A 16035-nucleotide genomic window follows, 5' to 3' on the forward strand; every position below is an offset into this window, starting at 1 on the left:
CTTCTTAGACATTTGAATCAAATTAAGAGTTCCTGAGCTGAGATCTCATGGTGTAGTCTTTCCCTAATACAGTAATCGTCTCTACTCTGAAGCCCAGACATTAAAGATTACCGTGCAAACTCCCCATGGCTGAAGACATCTCTGATTAAAAGATAATAAACATTAGAGCTAATAGTATAGTCCAAATAACCAATGTATATTTGCTGGGGTGTTGAAAATTTAAATAGTTTGAAAAGTTAGAATTCCTTTGAGAAAAGGTAATTAAATAGGGAGAACTAACTTTTGGTTGTGATGATTTAAAAACTCCGGTGCTTTTATCTGCTGCTTCTCTGTAATGATCCAGACCATTAATGTTCTTTGTCATCAATAACTGGCAGAAGGGTCAGGAAGATATTTTGGAAAACCCTCATTCTTTCCAAGACTGGAAAGAAGGACTAGTGGATTTTTAGAATATGCTACATTCCAGCTTTAAAATGCTTTTTTCCCCTCATACTAACTCCTTTCCTCCCATAATAAACTTTGAGAACTTACTAAATTGTCTGTGTTGTAAAAACAAAAGATTCCCTTTCCTATTTTGTTTTTATTAGTTCCACCATTCTATTTCCAACATCTGGACCACATCGGGAGAAGACTGGACCACTATGAGAAGCCAGAGTTATCTCTAGGATCGTATGAATATGTTGCTACTTTGGATTACTGCAGGGTAAGTACTCCCAGGACTAACAGTGTTTATATATGGATATCAGATACAAGTGAATAACTTTCATGTTTAATGAACTGACTCTTAATTCACAACCAAAGCATTTGAGTGGTGCCATGGGGAAGTAGAAATCCCTAAGACACAGATCAAGCCGTCTAGGCTGTTAATGTGATTAAACAGCCAGACCATCCGCTGCAATGACAGGAAGAAAAAAATAATGATTTCATTTTTATGTCCCTTTAAGAGAGAATATGCTAGTTCTTAATGCAGCGGTTCCCTACAGCACCTCTGCCCTATTTGTTTTGTCAGTCATCCCCAAAGAATCTCCCTTCTCAGGCTGAAGGTCAGCCAGTATGGTCGGCAAGGCTGTTGGCGTGTTTCTCTGGCTCTCTTCTCCACTCCCGCTGGCACCACCGTACGTTAGGCTCTCAGAATCGCCCTTAGGTTATTTCAGCAGCCCGGGATCCTGTCCTCTGGCTTCCTTGCTTTAAAATGTAACTGTGAGACTCCTCCTACTGCCTCAATCTAAAAAATTAAATTCAAAAGTTTGTTTCCTTATAAGACCATTAGCTCCCACCTCAGCTGCATCTTCAATTGTACAAAACTCTGGCTCCCATACCCTGAAAGGATCACGCCTCTGCTCAACTCCATGCTTGTATCTAAGATGTTCTTTTGACTTTGACTGCGTTTTCATCCTCTTGTTACAGCTCTGCATATCCCACCCACCAAATTCCTACTTATTCTCTAATCTCTGGCTGAAATTTTATTTTATGTGAGTGTCTCTCTGACTTCATCTGACTTTCTCTGACTTCATCGTGGTTGTTATTTACTAAATGTTCTGATTTGTCTTCCACATAATTTGGTCCGGGTATCTGTTTTAGCAGTTATCCCCATAGAATTTAAATCTTCCTATGTTTTCCCTCTTCCTAGATTCTGATATCATTGGGAACAAGAATCTGTCCTCGCTATGTTTTTTTTTTTTTAATATATTAGCTTTTTTGAATTTGATGGCTTGATTTCTGGCTGCGCTGAGTCGTCGTTGCTCCCAGGGCGTTCTCTAGTTGCAGCGAGTGGGCGCCACTCGCCAGATGGGATGTGAGGGCGCCTCCCTATGCTGGCTTCTCTGTTGCAGAGCCCAGCCTCTGTGAGCCCAGCCTCTGTTGCAGAGCCCAGCCTCTGTGAGCCCAGCCTCTGTTGCAGAGCCCAGCCTCTGTTGCAGAGCCCAGTCTCTGTGAGCCCAGCCTCTGTTGCAGAGCCCAGCCTCTGTTGCAGAGCCCAGCCTCTGTTGCAGAGCCCAGCCTCTGTGAGCCCAGCCTCTGTTGCAGAGCCCAGCTCACAGAGCCGTGAGCTTCAGTAGTTGCGGCACCTGGGTTTAGTTGCTTTGTAGCATGTGGGATCTTCCCAGACCAGGGATTGAGCCCGGGTTCCCTGCCCTGGCAGGTGGATTCTTAACCACTGGGCCACCAGGTAGGCCCTGTCCTAGCTGTCCTTACGGCAGCTTCCACAGTTCCTGCCACAGGGTAGGCAACTGATCATTGTGTGCAGACGGGTGGGCAAGTGAGTCAGTGGACGAGGAAATGAATTTGCTAGTGTGTCCCTACTCCCAGGATCAGCTGTTGCCCTCCTCCAACCTCCTAGTGATAGTGACGTCATTATGGGTATCTTGCAGGTCTTTAAAATTCTTTCGTGGTTTGAAAACATCTTCTTGGATGTCACTTCAAGTTTTAGCTTGCATCTGAAGTGCTATGTGTAGACTTGAAGAAACAGTCATTCTGACTTACTTTCCCTTCCAAAAACGAGTGCTCCAGAGGGCCCAGTCCTCAGGAAACTGCCTCTGACCCACAGACGTCTTCCCTAGATGTTCGCTAGGGGGCCAGCCCACTTGTGTTGAGAAAAAATTGCAAAGAACATTGTTCCTAATTAGAAGTTTTTCCAACTGAGTGAATTTAAAAATGTTGTCTCGTTAATATGCCTTTTTCATTTATTTTAGTGTGTTATATGAGTTTTTCACACATGACATAGACCTAGTTATCAAAGAAGAGTTCAGGCTCTATTAGTTTCAAGTGTAACATTGAAACATATTTAGGGGAAATGTGAAAACATTTTTTGGTACAAATGATTTATTTCACAGGAAAAAGGTGTCCTAAAGTACCAGTTGCTTTTGGACAGCTTATTTGTCCTTTAACTGTTACTGACTGAAGGAAAAGGACTAGGCAGAACAGAAACATTTGAAGTTCTAATTAAATATAATAGAGCTATTGTAACCTAGTGACAGAAAATTTATTCACTGGTCTTTGCAGCTGGAGTATAAATCTAACTATGCTCCGAGTTTCCAGTTCTCTGCCAAAAAGGCTGTATTATCTTGATTTTCTGCTTTTTTAGTAGAAACCTAGGCAGGGAGTCAAATCTATTTCTGGGAACAAAAGTCTCAGTATCTTCAAACTCTGCTATGTGGAAATGCTCCAGACATCTCATTGATGGGAAATCTCACACAGCGGGCAAGGAACCAAATAAAAACTGTACATTTTGAAGGGTTTTTAAAAATAAGTTTAATGTTCCTTTTATTATTCCAAATAAGGTTCATAATAAAAAGATACTCTTAATATCTTAAAATTTAATTATAACTTAAAATGTAAATGAAGTATAATAATGAATTGCCTTAGGGAATTTGTATGAGCGTATTTAATTTGTATGTGACCTCCCTGGTGGTTCAGTGGCTAAGACTTCACCTTCCAATGCAGAAGGTGTGGGTCAGTTCCTGGTAAGGGGGCTAAAGATTCTACATGCCTCACAGCCCAAAACCAAAACATAAAAAAACAGAAGCAATATTGTAACAAAGTTAATAAAGATGTTAAAAAAAATGGTCCACATTAAAAAAAAGTCTTTAATTTATATGTGTATTTTTTAACACCATACAAACGTAAAGGAGAATTACAAAATCACATTTTTACTATTCATTTGAGTTTGTCTTAATGCCAACTTTAGATAATAAAATCAACACTCATGAGCATTCACTGTGAGTGATGCTCTGTGCCAACTCATGTGGTTAGTTACCACCATGATGTGGGGAAACTGAGGCTTAGAGATCTTAAGTGCCAGCCTCAGGCCATACATATAGAAAATGATGGGGCCAGACTGGAAACCACGTCTGTGTGACTGCACAACCCCTGTTCCCTATCTGTGTGCTGTGATAGTTGGCATGTATTTGCAAAATCACCGTATAGTTTTCCTAGAAAAAAAGACCCAGCTCTGTCTCATAACTGGAAGTTTTTTACCTTGAAGTTTACGGAATGTATCTATCTATGCATATAGTATACCTGGGAGGTAAACTTTCATTCCAAACTAGTCTTTTTTTTTTTTTTAATGTAGTTTCTCCATTTAATTTTGGTTCACTTTGACATTTGTTTTATACCTAGTATGTCCAAGGCTTATTGGTTATAATTCCAAAACTAGCAAGGATATGAACCTGATCTCAGTCCTTACCATGCATAGAGACCTGATAAGAAAAGTACATAATTATAAATCCAAATGGAAATGCTACGAGAGTAGAATAATCAGAGTCCCATGAGAAAACAGATGAGCAATCATTTCTGATTTGGAGAGGACTGAAGAAGGGCTTTAGAAAGTAAGTGCCATTTGAGCGGAGGATGGACACGTGAAAACGGAAGGGGAAACTAAGTGGTGAGCAGAAGCAGCTTCTCAGGGGTATGTGCAGCTCACTCCAGGTCCTTTGGGCAGCTCACTCCAGCACTCTTGCTGGGAGAATCCCATGGACAGAGGAGCCTGGCAGGCCACAGTCCATAGGGCCACACAGAGTCCATGCGACTGAAGCGAGTTAGCACTTTTGGGGGTGAGGTGGGCTTTGTAGATGAACAGTGGGGCCCTGGTAGAGGGACTAGAATAATTAGAGAGTATATTCCTCTTTCCCCCAAAACACAGTCACATTCAAATATTTTTAAAAAACACTGTGCCAAACAAAATAGTTTTTCCTGCCAAGGAAATATTTTTCTTGGCCCAGGCCCACTAGGTTGTGACTTCTGGATAGAAAATGTTTTGAAAATGGCAAACACTTAAATTGGAGGAATGTGTTTGGGGGCATGATAGGAAGTAAAGCTGGGAAGTTGTTTTGAGACCGGACCATCCTTTTATGTTCCGCTAGGCTTGGCATAGCTTTGATCTCTTAGGCCTCTATATGTGTTTGCTGAATGAGTATTATGGAGAGTTTCAAATGCCAGGCCATTGAAGAATTTTCTTAATTCAGTAGGCCATGAGGACAGTCAAAGGCTGAGAGGGAACTGTTGCTGTTAACCCACCCACCCTTCTACGCCTTCATTCTAGTGTCGCGCAGCATTGAGCACCCTTCTGACATGGCTCGGTGCCCAGCTGGAGGCTCGGTAGGCTGCCTGTCCTCAGAGGAGCAGCACTGGGGTCTGTGTTGTGCCTTGGGTACTTTATTCTGACAGCAGTACATGTCCTGAGAGGAGGGAGGTTGGTGAATGTAGTAGTTAACCAGTTAACATGCAAGAGGAAATGAGGGTCATTTAGCAATTCCTCAGGAAAAAAAAATTAAAAATTGAATTGCCAAATGGTCCAGCAATTCCACTTCTGGCTATATTCCCAAAATAATTGAAAAGAGAGTCTCAGAGAGGGAGATCTGTACATCTGTGTTCATAACAGCATTAGTCACAATAGCCAAAAGGTGGAAGGACCCCCAGGTACCGTAGATGGATGAACGGATGAATGAAATGCGGAGTGTACATGCCATGCAGTATTAGCGAGCCTGAGAAACGAAGGGAATTCTGACACGCGCTGCAACATGGATGCATGTTTAGGACATTATGCTTAGAGAAGCCAGTCGCATAAATGACGAATACTGTAGGATTTTACTTATATGCATTACCTAGAGTGGTTCAGCTCATAGAGACAGAAATTAGGAATGTAGAACAGCAGTTCACAGGGACTGGGGCGGGGGGTGGTAAGTGATTGTTAATGCGTATGAAGTTTCCGTTTCGCGTGCTAGAGACGGATAGTGGTGACAGTTGCCCAACAATGTGAGTGTGCGTGATAGCACAGAATTTACACTTAACAATGGCGGCTGTTCTTGTTTAGTCGCTAGGCTGTGTCCGACTCTTTCGTGACTCCATCGACTGTGCTCTGCCAGGCTCCTCTGTCCGTGGAATTTTCCAGGCAAGAATACTGGAGTGGGGTGCCATTTCCTGCTCCAGGGGGTCTTCCCCACCCAGGGATCAAACCCAAGTCTCCAGTGCCTCCTGCACTAGCGGGCAGATTCTATACCACGGAGCCCCCAAGGAGGTGCAAATGGTTAGGACGGTAGATTGTTTTCTGTGTTTTACCACTATTGAAAATCATTTTAAAAGGAAAGAAAATGAGGGTCCACATTTGGTTACTGGAACGAGAAGGAGCCGCAGAGGCTTCACAGTTAACTCCGTGTGGCTGGTAAGGGAGGTGGACGGTTCCGGAGAGAGAGGGATGTAAAGCCCGGATTGTTTGAGAGGATCTTGCTTTCTCTAAGTTCCTTGTGGAAGACTAGCAGGAGTGGGAGAAGTGTTGTCTACACTTCCGAGTGTAAGGCGCTGGTGGGGCCTTGCTGGGGAGGCGTGCTGTGCTGTAGCTGACGGAATGCTGGCTGGGAGCTCAGGAAACAGGCCCTGCAGAGGGAACCTGAGGAGTCGCCGATAGAGAGGTGCTGCTTAAAAATGAGCAAGTGAGATTCTGCGCTGGAGCATGTGGTAGCGAGAGCGAGGAAGGTGTCCTTTGGAAGAGGTAAGAAAGTGAGAAACAGAGGAGGAGATCAGACGAGTGGGAGGGGAAATGACACCTTGTGTCTGGGCAGCTGAAAAAGGGAAAGTGGCCTGCCAGGCTGAAAGCTGCAGAGACAGAGATTGAGGAGAGCTGGGTTTTATTTCAGATCGCTGTAGTTTGCAGCCAGGAGGTCTGTGAGCTTCAAGAGAGCAGTTTTAGTGAGATGATGCGGTAAACCAGCGTATAGAGTTCATCCATTGCTAGGCTTGGCTGGACAAAGCCCGCTGGGGTGCCTGGGTGGAGTTCTGGGTGAAGGCAGCCAGTGATGGGGCCAGTACAGGTGTTAAGGCCTGAGATGAGATGCTTCCCAGTGGCTAAGAGGCGGGTGGGGTAAGACATGCGAAAGAAGCATTTTGGAAGAATAAATCGATGGAACTTGATGGAAAGAAAAGGAAGCGTCACATCTAATTTCACATTTCCAAGCCTTTGGGTTGATGTGTAGTGATGTTATTGATAGAGCTGTTGGAAGGCAATGTTCCTTAAGGGAATGATGTATTAGTTTTGTGTAGGTGGCTCAGATGGTAAAGAATCTGCCTGCAATGCCGGAGACTGGGTCTGATCCCTGGGTTGGGAAGATCCCCTGAAGAAGGGCATGGCAGCCCACTCCAGTACTCTTGTCTGGAGAATCCCATGGACAGAGGAGCCTGGTGGACCACAGTCCATGGGGTCGCAAAGAATCAGACGTGACTGAAGTGTCTAACACACAAAGTGACGAAGATGAAGAAGATGCAGAAAACAAGTTAGAGGGATGCATGATGTAGAAATGTGTAGCCTGGAGATAATGGAGGACATTCAGTGGGGAACTGGGGATGCTGAACTTTGGAGAGAGGGTGAAAGTGGTAGGGCATGTTTGGCGTGGTCTCAGGTTTTGGTTCAATCAGTGGGAATGACTGTTGTTTTAATTCTGTGTAAATTGGCATAAGCATGTCAGGAATTAGATTATGTGGAAATTGAGAGGTTGGCAATAAAAATTGCTCGTGTAGACAGCAGTGGTTGTTTTCTTTTTTCTGACTTGTTTTATTTGGGGCCGAGCTGGGTCTTTATTGTGGCGTCAGGCTTTCTCTGGTTGTGGTGAGCGGGCTTCTCCTGTGGAGCCTGGGCTCAGCAGTGGCAGTGGCGGGCACAGCCTTAGTCGCCCCGAGGCATGTGGGATCTTCCTCCACCAGGGGTTGAACTGGTCTCATCTGCACTGCAAGGCAGACTCTTAACCACTCTACAAACAGGGAAGTCCAGTAGAATTCTTATATTTCTTTGTTGGTCTGATTCTGGATGTGGCAAAACTATGAAGTAATCAGGTTGGTAGTTTTCAAGTCCTGCAATTTTTTTTCTTTTTTTTTTTTAACAAATGACTTTTATAAGAGAAATGTTACATCTAACCCTACAGTTGGGTATAGGATGAATTAGTAAGATAATTGGGAGATATTATCACCTAATTTTATAACTGTAGCAATTAAAATATAATTTAGAACAGTTTTCATTTATCCTAAAGTTAAGATTTAATTAGCCTTAATTCTTTATTCTCTAGTGTCACAAAAGACGTTTGCCTGTGGTTCTATTTCCTAAATATTTTGTGCAATCCAACTGACAAATCCCTTGCTAAGAGCTGTTTGAACACCAGCCAGTAAAGGAACCAAAAGCTACAAAATGTATTTAGCAGCTGCTTTATGTTACAGTGATTATTTCAAGCAGATAGAAAAAAGACCCAGTATTCAACTTTTTTTTTTTACCATAAGTATGTAAGGAACAGGTAAGTATTTGATAATATAGTATAAATTTTTCAGTATACAATTATATTTTTGTATCGAATTTCATATCTTTAAAGAGCTTATAAAGGAAGAGTTGAACATGATGAAATCAATCAAGTTTATGAAGTTTAACTTCAGTTTTAAAAACAAACACTAATTATAGTTTTGTACTGTTGACAGCACAGTTTGCCAGGGGTCTAGACACATTTCTTCCCCTAAGGCAGAGGGTTATAAGCAAGGCCCCCACAAGACTGTACCCACCTTTGGGCAGCTGGGGTCGTAATGTCTTCTGAGCCCTGCAAAAGTGAACCTTCTCTGCTAGCTCTCATAATCCTGTCTACTTCAGTAGTGGGACTCAGGTTGCAGCCTGGAAAATAAACAGGCTTTATCTTTTTTATAGTGGCAGAGACTGTTCCAGAAAGTGATTTGATTCCACAGATGTTATATCATAAAATATTAAAGGAGAGGTCTGATGACCTTCTAGAGTTCCTGGGGGCTTTAATTTGATTATGAAATGCATGAACTTTATATGTGTGTGATTTGCTTGCTTTCATGTAGAAGAATAAGCCTCCCAACCCACCAGCCTTCATCTTCATGATTGATGTGTCATATAGTAACATCAAGAATGGACTTGTGAAGCTCATATGTGAAGAGCTGAAAACCGTGCTGGAGAAACTGCCAAAGTAAGGGAACTTCCATTCTTTTGGTAACTTACACAATATTGCCGAATTAATTTATTGGCCAGAAAACAAGTGCTGAATGGCCCATTGAGATTTGTTGCTAATGGGGACATTAGATAATTGTTTAAACAGCATCAAATAATCCTTAAAGAGTCAGAGTGCTCTTTTGTACCAAGAAAAAGAAAACTGATAGGAAATAACGCCACAGTAAGCAACATTCAAAACACATTCTAGGGACTTCCCTGCTGGCTCAGTGACTAAGACTCTGTGTCCCAATGCAGGGGGCTCGGGGTCAGCCCCTGGTTAGGGAACTACATGTCACAACTAAGAGTTGGCATGCCGCAACTGAAAAACAGAAAGGCCCTTACGTGTCCCAAGAAAGAGCGAAGATCCCGCGTGCTGTCTCTAAGACCTGGTGGAGCCAAAACAAACAAACAAATGAATAATTAAGCAAAAGCTAATAGAAGTCCATTCTAAGTGGTAAGGAAGATCCCAGCAGTGTGGTGGGAAAAGCCTTGCCAGTCCGTTTTCCCTTTTCAAAAACGCTGATTTTCCAGTGGAAACAGGTGGTTGCTGCTGCGGTAGGTATTTCTAAGGGACGCAGGAAAACTGACCTCATGGCAACCATTGCGGCTCTGTGGCCAAATTTCTTTCTGTCCATCTGGTTCCCTGTCGGGCCCCTCGGCAGCCTTCCTGCCTCTGTGACCTGTGACTTGTCATTGCAGGGGGAGTGCATAAAAGGAAAGATGGAAAGTGTGTTAGCAAACATGACTATGTTTTATCCTATGCAAACTAGCTTGTTTAGGGTTGGACCTAGCATCTAGGCAGGAGACTTGGAGCAGGGAGAAAGCCTTTGTTTATGTGATGGAAGGCAAGCTTAAGGAAGAAAAGAGGCTGTGGAAGACCGCCTGAAACCTAGTGTGTGCGCCAGTCTTGATCTCTTCCGCCGCTCCCCACACCCTGAACATCAGCAGCCTCCGTCCTGGAAGGGTGCTCTGCGGGCTGGGCTGTCCACAGCCCCCACGGCTGCGTGAGTGCTCGGGCGCCCCTCCTCTCTGCTCCACGTGCGTCTGGGGCTGTGGTGCCCGTGAGTGAGGCTCAGCCGAGTGAGCGCTGGTGCTGGACCTCCCAGGAGTCGTTTTGTTTGTATCTGTGAAGCTGAAGTCATCATATTCTCAAGGAGATGGTTTGGAAAAGCAGTGGGAATGTTTAAAAAAACACGGAGGTGATTTCAGACTGAATCTTGCAGTGAAGAATGAGCTGGAGCAAGATGAAGATGGGGCGAAAAAAAGGCCTTGCTGCCTGCCAACGGTTGCGACTACAGTTTCTGTTACCTCATTCTCAGGGACACTTCACAAGGATGGACTTTCTGCCGAAAATGACGTCTTTGATCACAGACCTCTCACAGGGCCGCTTTAATATACTACATCTGAATTTCACACTTGAGGAGTGTGAAAGCTACTCTGATTTCTGGAAATAGTCTCTCTCTCTCCCCTTCTCTCAAACTGCTTCAAACTACTTTCTCACATGACTGTTCACATGTCTAGTCACTTCACCAGCCCCGGGTGCCTTTTCAGCACACTGGTGATATGCAGCTTATAACCTATTGATGTAAGTTATAAAATTACGCTATTAGGTGTCATCATACCTTTCATATACCATTGGAGCAGACATGTGACTTTGGCCAAAGATAGGAGAAAAGTAAAAATATACTGCCGGCTATTCCCTGCCACTTCTCAAATATTTCTCATAAAAGTTCTTATTCAAGCCAAAATACCTTCTCTTTATCTTTTAAAATGAGCTTCCCTGGTGGCTCAGCTGGTAAAGAATCCACCTTCAGTGTGGAAGACCTGGGTTCAATGTCTGGGTTGGGAAGATCCCCGGGAGATGGGAATGGCTATCCACTCCAGTATTCTAGTCTGGAGAATTCCATGGACTGTGTAATCCATTGGGTCACACAGAGTCAGACACGACTGAGTGACCATTCCAGTGCAGGAAATGCAAGAGATGTGGGTTTGATCCCTGGGTCAGGAAGATCCCCTAGAGAAGGAAATAGTACCCCACTCCAGTATTCTTGCCTGGAGAATTCCATGGACAGAGGAGTCTGGAGGGCTCCAGTCCATGGGGTTGCAGAGAGTCAGACATGACTGAGCACATCTTTTAGGTTAAAAGAAATCTATTTTCCGTTTTCTTCTGTGAAATCTGTTTTGGGCTGTATGTGTGTGTGCGTGTGGATAACTATATTTTTGATGGTGTGATTGCCATCAGTTTGGTTTCATTCTTTGAATTAAAGCAGGTAATGTGCCAAAGAGCATTTTTAAAGCACAGTATAAGTCTTGGTTAATGTCTGAGTCGGGTCTTCCCTGGTGGCTCAGTGGTAAAGAATCTGCCTGCAACGCAGGAGACAGGGGTTCGATCCCTGGGTCAGGAAGATCCCCTGGAGAAGGGAGTGGCAACCCACCGCAGTGTTCTTGCCTGGGGAATCCTACGCACGGAGGAGCCTGGCGGCTGCAGTCCAGGGAGCCGAGAGAGTCAGACATGACTCAGCAACTGAACCACCACTGCCACGAGTGTCTAAGGTGTGTTCCCCTCTCGGCTAGTCTTTTGAGAAGGGAAAGCCTGTTCCTTACTATTGGACTTTGAATTTGCATCTTTGGTATGGCCAGGGTGATAGACTTCTCTGTCTGAGTTTCTCTGGAAAAGGACAGAAAAGATTTGAAGTGTCTTACTTGTTATTCACGCCAAACTCTTGGCTTTCTTTCTGAGTTGTTTGTGTTTAATGCTGGTGTAGCTAATATGTTCACAATGCTTGATTTTGGAGTATTCTAGTTCTTCAGGTTGCTTGATATCTTCGGTGTTGCTCTGTCAGATTCATCCCATTATAATAGGGGCGAGTGTTGAGGGAAAGGGTCATTGAAAAAGGGAACAAACCGAGTTGTTCTTTATGATATCCTGTCTGTAACTTTATAGAATTTGTATAGAATTAATAGGAAGGAGAGACAGATTCCATTTTCTTCTGGATATGGTTTATCAAGGCAGCTATCCTGTTGAAAAAGAACATTTTAGCATAGTTCTTTGTTTCTCAAATTTAAGAACAAATGTTCCAGTGAAAACACTACTCCTACTATTTTGTAATAATGTGAGATGTCCTGATTAGATATTTATAAAAAATGTTCATTAGAATTTAAGTGAACCCTATGAATCCCAGGATACTCTTTTCCCATCACTAAAAATGTCCAAATCCAATGGGGAATAGCAATCCAGATTCTTCTCTATAATTTTTGTGTCTTTTGCCTCGGCTGACTCCAAGTTAACTATTAAAAGAGAATAAATGCCCTGCATGATTTGCTGGACATTTTTCTCTTATGTAATAGAAGGTTCACTGGGAAATAGGAGCTTAACCAATGGTGTGCTGGAAAAGTGCTCTGAAATAAGCAAAGCCTTTATTTGCATTGTTTGCTCATTGCTGTAGTGTGAATACTTCCAGGAGGCTGATTTTAAGCTACCAAAGCAACATCACTCACCTGGAGTTGGGAAAAGATACAATCAGTTTATTAGTCTGGGCTCTAACCTGCCATCCCAAACACGTGTTTCACCGTCATGATAATCATCCTCAATGAGACCTCTAATCCCCCACATTGTGCTAGACCCTCAGAGCAGAGAGCATAAGCCTTGAGCCCTGACCTTTATTGGTTTATAGTCGAGGATTCGGGAAATGTTAACTGAAAGACACAATCCACCAAGAGCCAACTGAGAAGGAGTTACAGGAAGTTAGGAAAAGGAAATAAGGTCTGGCTGGTGGCATCAAGGGAAGTTTCATGGAAGGAGGACTTGTGCGTGGCCTTGAGGAATAAGAGTCTAACGAAAAAGGAAAGAAGAGGGGAACACGGACGCCGTATGGTGTAGTCATGGTTGCCTGAGGTCGTACGGTTCAGGGTGTGGAGGGGATGTGTGTGTGTAAGTGAGTCTGTGTATGTGTAGTAATCCTTACAAAAGGTAAGGATTCCCATTTCTAAAAATGTTGCCAGAGTCCAGAATACAAACATTTACCAAGTGCTTCTGGAAGAGATTATAAGGATCTATTTAAACTGCCCCCTCATTTATCAAGGCCACAGTGAAGAGCAACTGCTGTCAGCAAAGTAAACAGAAAAATAGAAGAGGATTTAAAGTCAAGAGTCAGCCTGTACTCTGCTGAAACATCAAGGAAACTGGAATGTCGATGGTGGGACCAGCTGCTGGAACTTCACATCATTCCGTTTCCCTTTCTCTTGTTCTCAAGTAACTCTTTAGTGAAGTGAAGTGAAGTCGCTCAGTCGTATCCAACTCTTTGAGACCCCATGGACTGTAGCCTACCAGGCTCCTCCATCCATGGGATTTTCCAAGCAATAGTACTGCAGTGGGGTGCCATTTCCTTCTCCAGGGGATCTTCCCGACCCAGGGATCGAACCCAGGTCTCCTGCGTTGTAGACAGATGCTTTACCGTCTGAGCCACCAGGGAAGTCTTCAGGTCGTGTGCAAAGTTTAGAAACCAAGCTGTTCTTTTTCGAAAAAGTTGCTCCCTGAGCAGAGTAAGTTATACTGAAATCTAAGGGTCAGAGAAAGTGGCGTCCGTGTTCTGTAGCTCTCACACCGTCCCTGAGCACCGTGTTATGTCCACTGCTGATGATTAGTAAGAGCATCAGTGGTGTCCAGGTGTGTTATTTTAGAAAGGGGTGAGGAGCAGGAGGGGGAGGGAGAAAGAAAATAACTGGAGTCCAGACCGCTCAACTCTGAATTTACTCAGTACAGACTTGAGTGAGAAGATTCATACCTGTATACTCCTTTCGGGAAGAGTAGAGCCTTGTCCCGGAATTCTGCAAAAATTTTAAACTCTCTGTTGCAATTGTGTAGTCGGTATTGCTTTTACTGTCTGGTTGTGAGTATCGCAAACGGTTCCCTAGTGATTTCATCGTCAATCCGTTTATGTGGCTGTTTCACGTGTTTGCTCTGTCTGTTTGTTTATATGGCATGGTGGGTTAGTCGCCAGGTCGTGTCTGACTCTTGTGGCTCTATGGGCTGTAGCCCGCCAGTCATCTCTGTCCGTGGGATTCTCCAGGCAGGAAGAGTGGAGCCAATTGCCATTTCCTTCTCCATTATATGGTATATAACTTTCAAAATCTAGCCCTTCTCCTGTTGAGTCTTGAGAATGGGTAAGACGAGTCACAGGGGAGGAGCAGGTCCTTACTTGATAAAATAGCTGTCCCGTTTGTCATCTGAACGTGTGTTTTTCTTCAGATATGCCATCTGTTACTCTGACCTTCTGGTGACTTCTGAGAGCTTTGTTTATAAAGAATGTAATAAGCCTAGCTTGTTTATGGTGGTGGGGGTGGAATACTTTGTAATTGCTATGGCTTGAGAATAAATATGTTAGAAAAATACAAACAAATTCATAATATTTTTTTAACCTAGATTTTTGAGAACTTTTTTTCTTTATCAACTTACTTAGTTTTGAAATATCTCCCACCCCACCACTGTGACTCAGTATTATCTACATCTGGTAAATGACAACAAAACTTTAAATATATCTTCCATATATTTTATGGAATTCCTTACTGAATTTAATTCAAATTCCTTACTGAATTTCTCATAGAAACCTCTCTCTCATAAATTTATGAAAGAGCCTCAAGCTTTTTTTTTCTCCCCCCTCTCACAGGGAAGATCAAGAAGAAACTTCTGCAATTCGAGTTGGTTTTATCACATATAACAAAGTTGTGCATTTCTTCAACGTAAAGAGTAATTTGGCCCAGCCTCAGATGATGGTGGTGACCGACGTCAGCGAGGTCTTTGTTCCTCTGTTGGATGGTTTCCTTGTCAACTATCAAGAATCGCAATCTGTGATTCACAAGCAAGTACCAAGGGCTTTATAATTTAGACCCAGATCACTTGTCTGTTCGTTCATGTCTTGATTCAATCCCATAGGTTTTGTTTTGTCATTAGCAAGGGGGTTTTAACACATGGGTTATAAAACTCTATGTTCGGTCTGTCTCCTCTCAGTATAGACTGGTATCTAAAATGAGGAACGTTTTAGGACTCATGCTCAGCCCTGTCCATCCCTTCTCTTTGCTGGAAAGGCGGCCCAGGAGTTATTTCCTGTGCTTGGATGAGCATCTTCACTGATGACGTAGCCACTGTTCTATAATTCAGAGTCTAAGAGATCAGAAATGTGGTAAATAGAAAAGTGACAGTGATAAAGAGCATGATTTTTGTAAATTTTCCAACCAGATCATGGAATTTTGGTGCCAGACCATGCCAGGATATCGTTCCCTGAGGGAGGGACCTGTGAGATTCACCCACAGGTGTTCAGTGTAAAATAAACGCCACATGTGTTTAGCTTTGATGTGTTCGTGAGTTACTTCTCGATGTTTTTATAAATATGCAAAGTGTTTAAAGCCTCTTGCGTGTTCATTTCTTACAGTTTATTGGATCAGATTCCAGAGATGTTTGCAGACTCTAATGAAAATGAGACCGTCTTTGCCCCTGTCATCCAGGCTGGCATGGAAGCCCTAAAGGTGAGCAGAAGCCACTTTTGGTTGGTAGTAAATAAACTTTAAAAATGACACGCACATGGGAGGGTTCATCCATGAACAAAATACAGCCTTCATTAAAACATGCAGCTTGCTGGAGGCTGTTCCCCACTTGCCTGCAAATCTCAGGCGGAAATGGCCAGACCGCAGCTCACCCCCAGCGTTTACATTCCAGCGCTGTTAGCATCTGAGCAGCTGATTCTGTCAGACTTCCAGTTTAGCTCCTCCCTTTGGCTTTCACATGAACTTTATGTGATCTATTTTTAAATTATTGCAACAACATCTGAACTACCAGATATGAAGAGAAAAACCCCCATTTCTCTCCTTCCTGGGGGTTTTCAAACATGCAGGGGCAAAGTCGCAACAGTCAGTGACAGAAGCAATTGCTGCTGGGCCTTCCCGAACGCCAGCAGGTGTGGGGTTGGCATGACTCTGGTTGGGAAGCTGGGCCCAAGTGACCCTGGTCATTGTTGTGGTAATAAGGCAGTGATTTCAGGAAGGCAGAGTGGTTGGAAAGTGCTTCA

General features: G+C 43.4%; 1 protein-coding gene across 2 annotated transcripts in view; it reads left to right on the top strand.

The window, feature by feature from the left end:
- The window catches only part of SEC24D (SEC24 homolog D, COPII coat complex component), a 116273-nt gene that overhangs the window by 73096 nt on the left and 27142 nt on the right, over positions 1 to 16035 (top strand). For both annotated transcript variants that reach the window (XM_069593393.1, XM_069593394.1), the window contains exons 10-13: positions 588 to 703; positions 8827 to 8951; positions 14641 to 14832; positions 15403 to 15496. In XM_069593393.1, the coding sequence (XP_069449494.1) occupies positions 588 to 703; positions 8827 to 8951; positions 14641 to 14832; positions 15403 to 15496 (527 nt within the window). The remainder of the gene's footprint in view (positions 1 to 587; positions 704 to 8826; positions 8952 to 14640; positions 14833 to 15402; positions 15497 to 16035) is intronic.

Source organism: Ovis canadensis, chromosome 6, assembly GCF_042477335.2.
Source record: "Ovis canadensis isolate MfBH-ARS-UI-01 breed Bighorn chromosome 6, ARS-UI_OviCan_v2, whole genome shotgun sequence".
In the NCBI taxonomy this organism is placed as follows: Eukaryota; Metazoa; Chordata; class Mammalia; order Artiodactyla; family Bovidae; genus Ovis; species Ovis canadensis.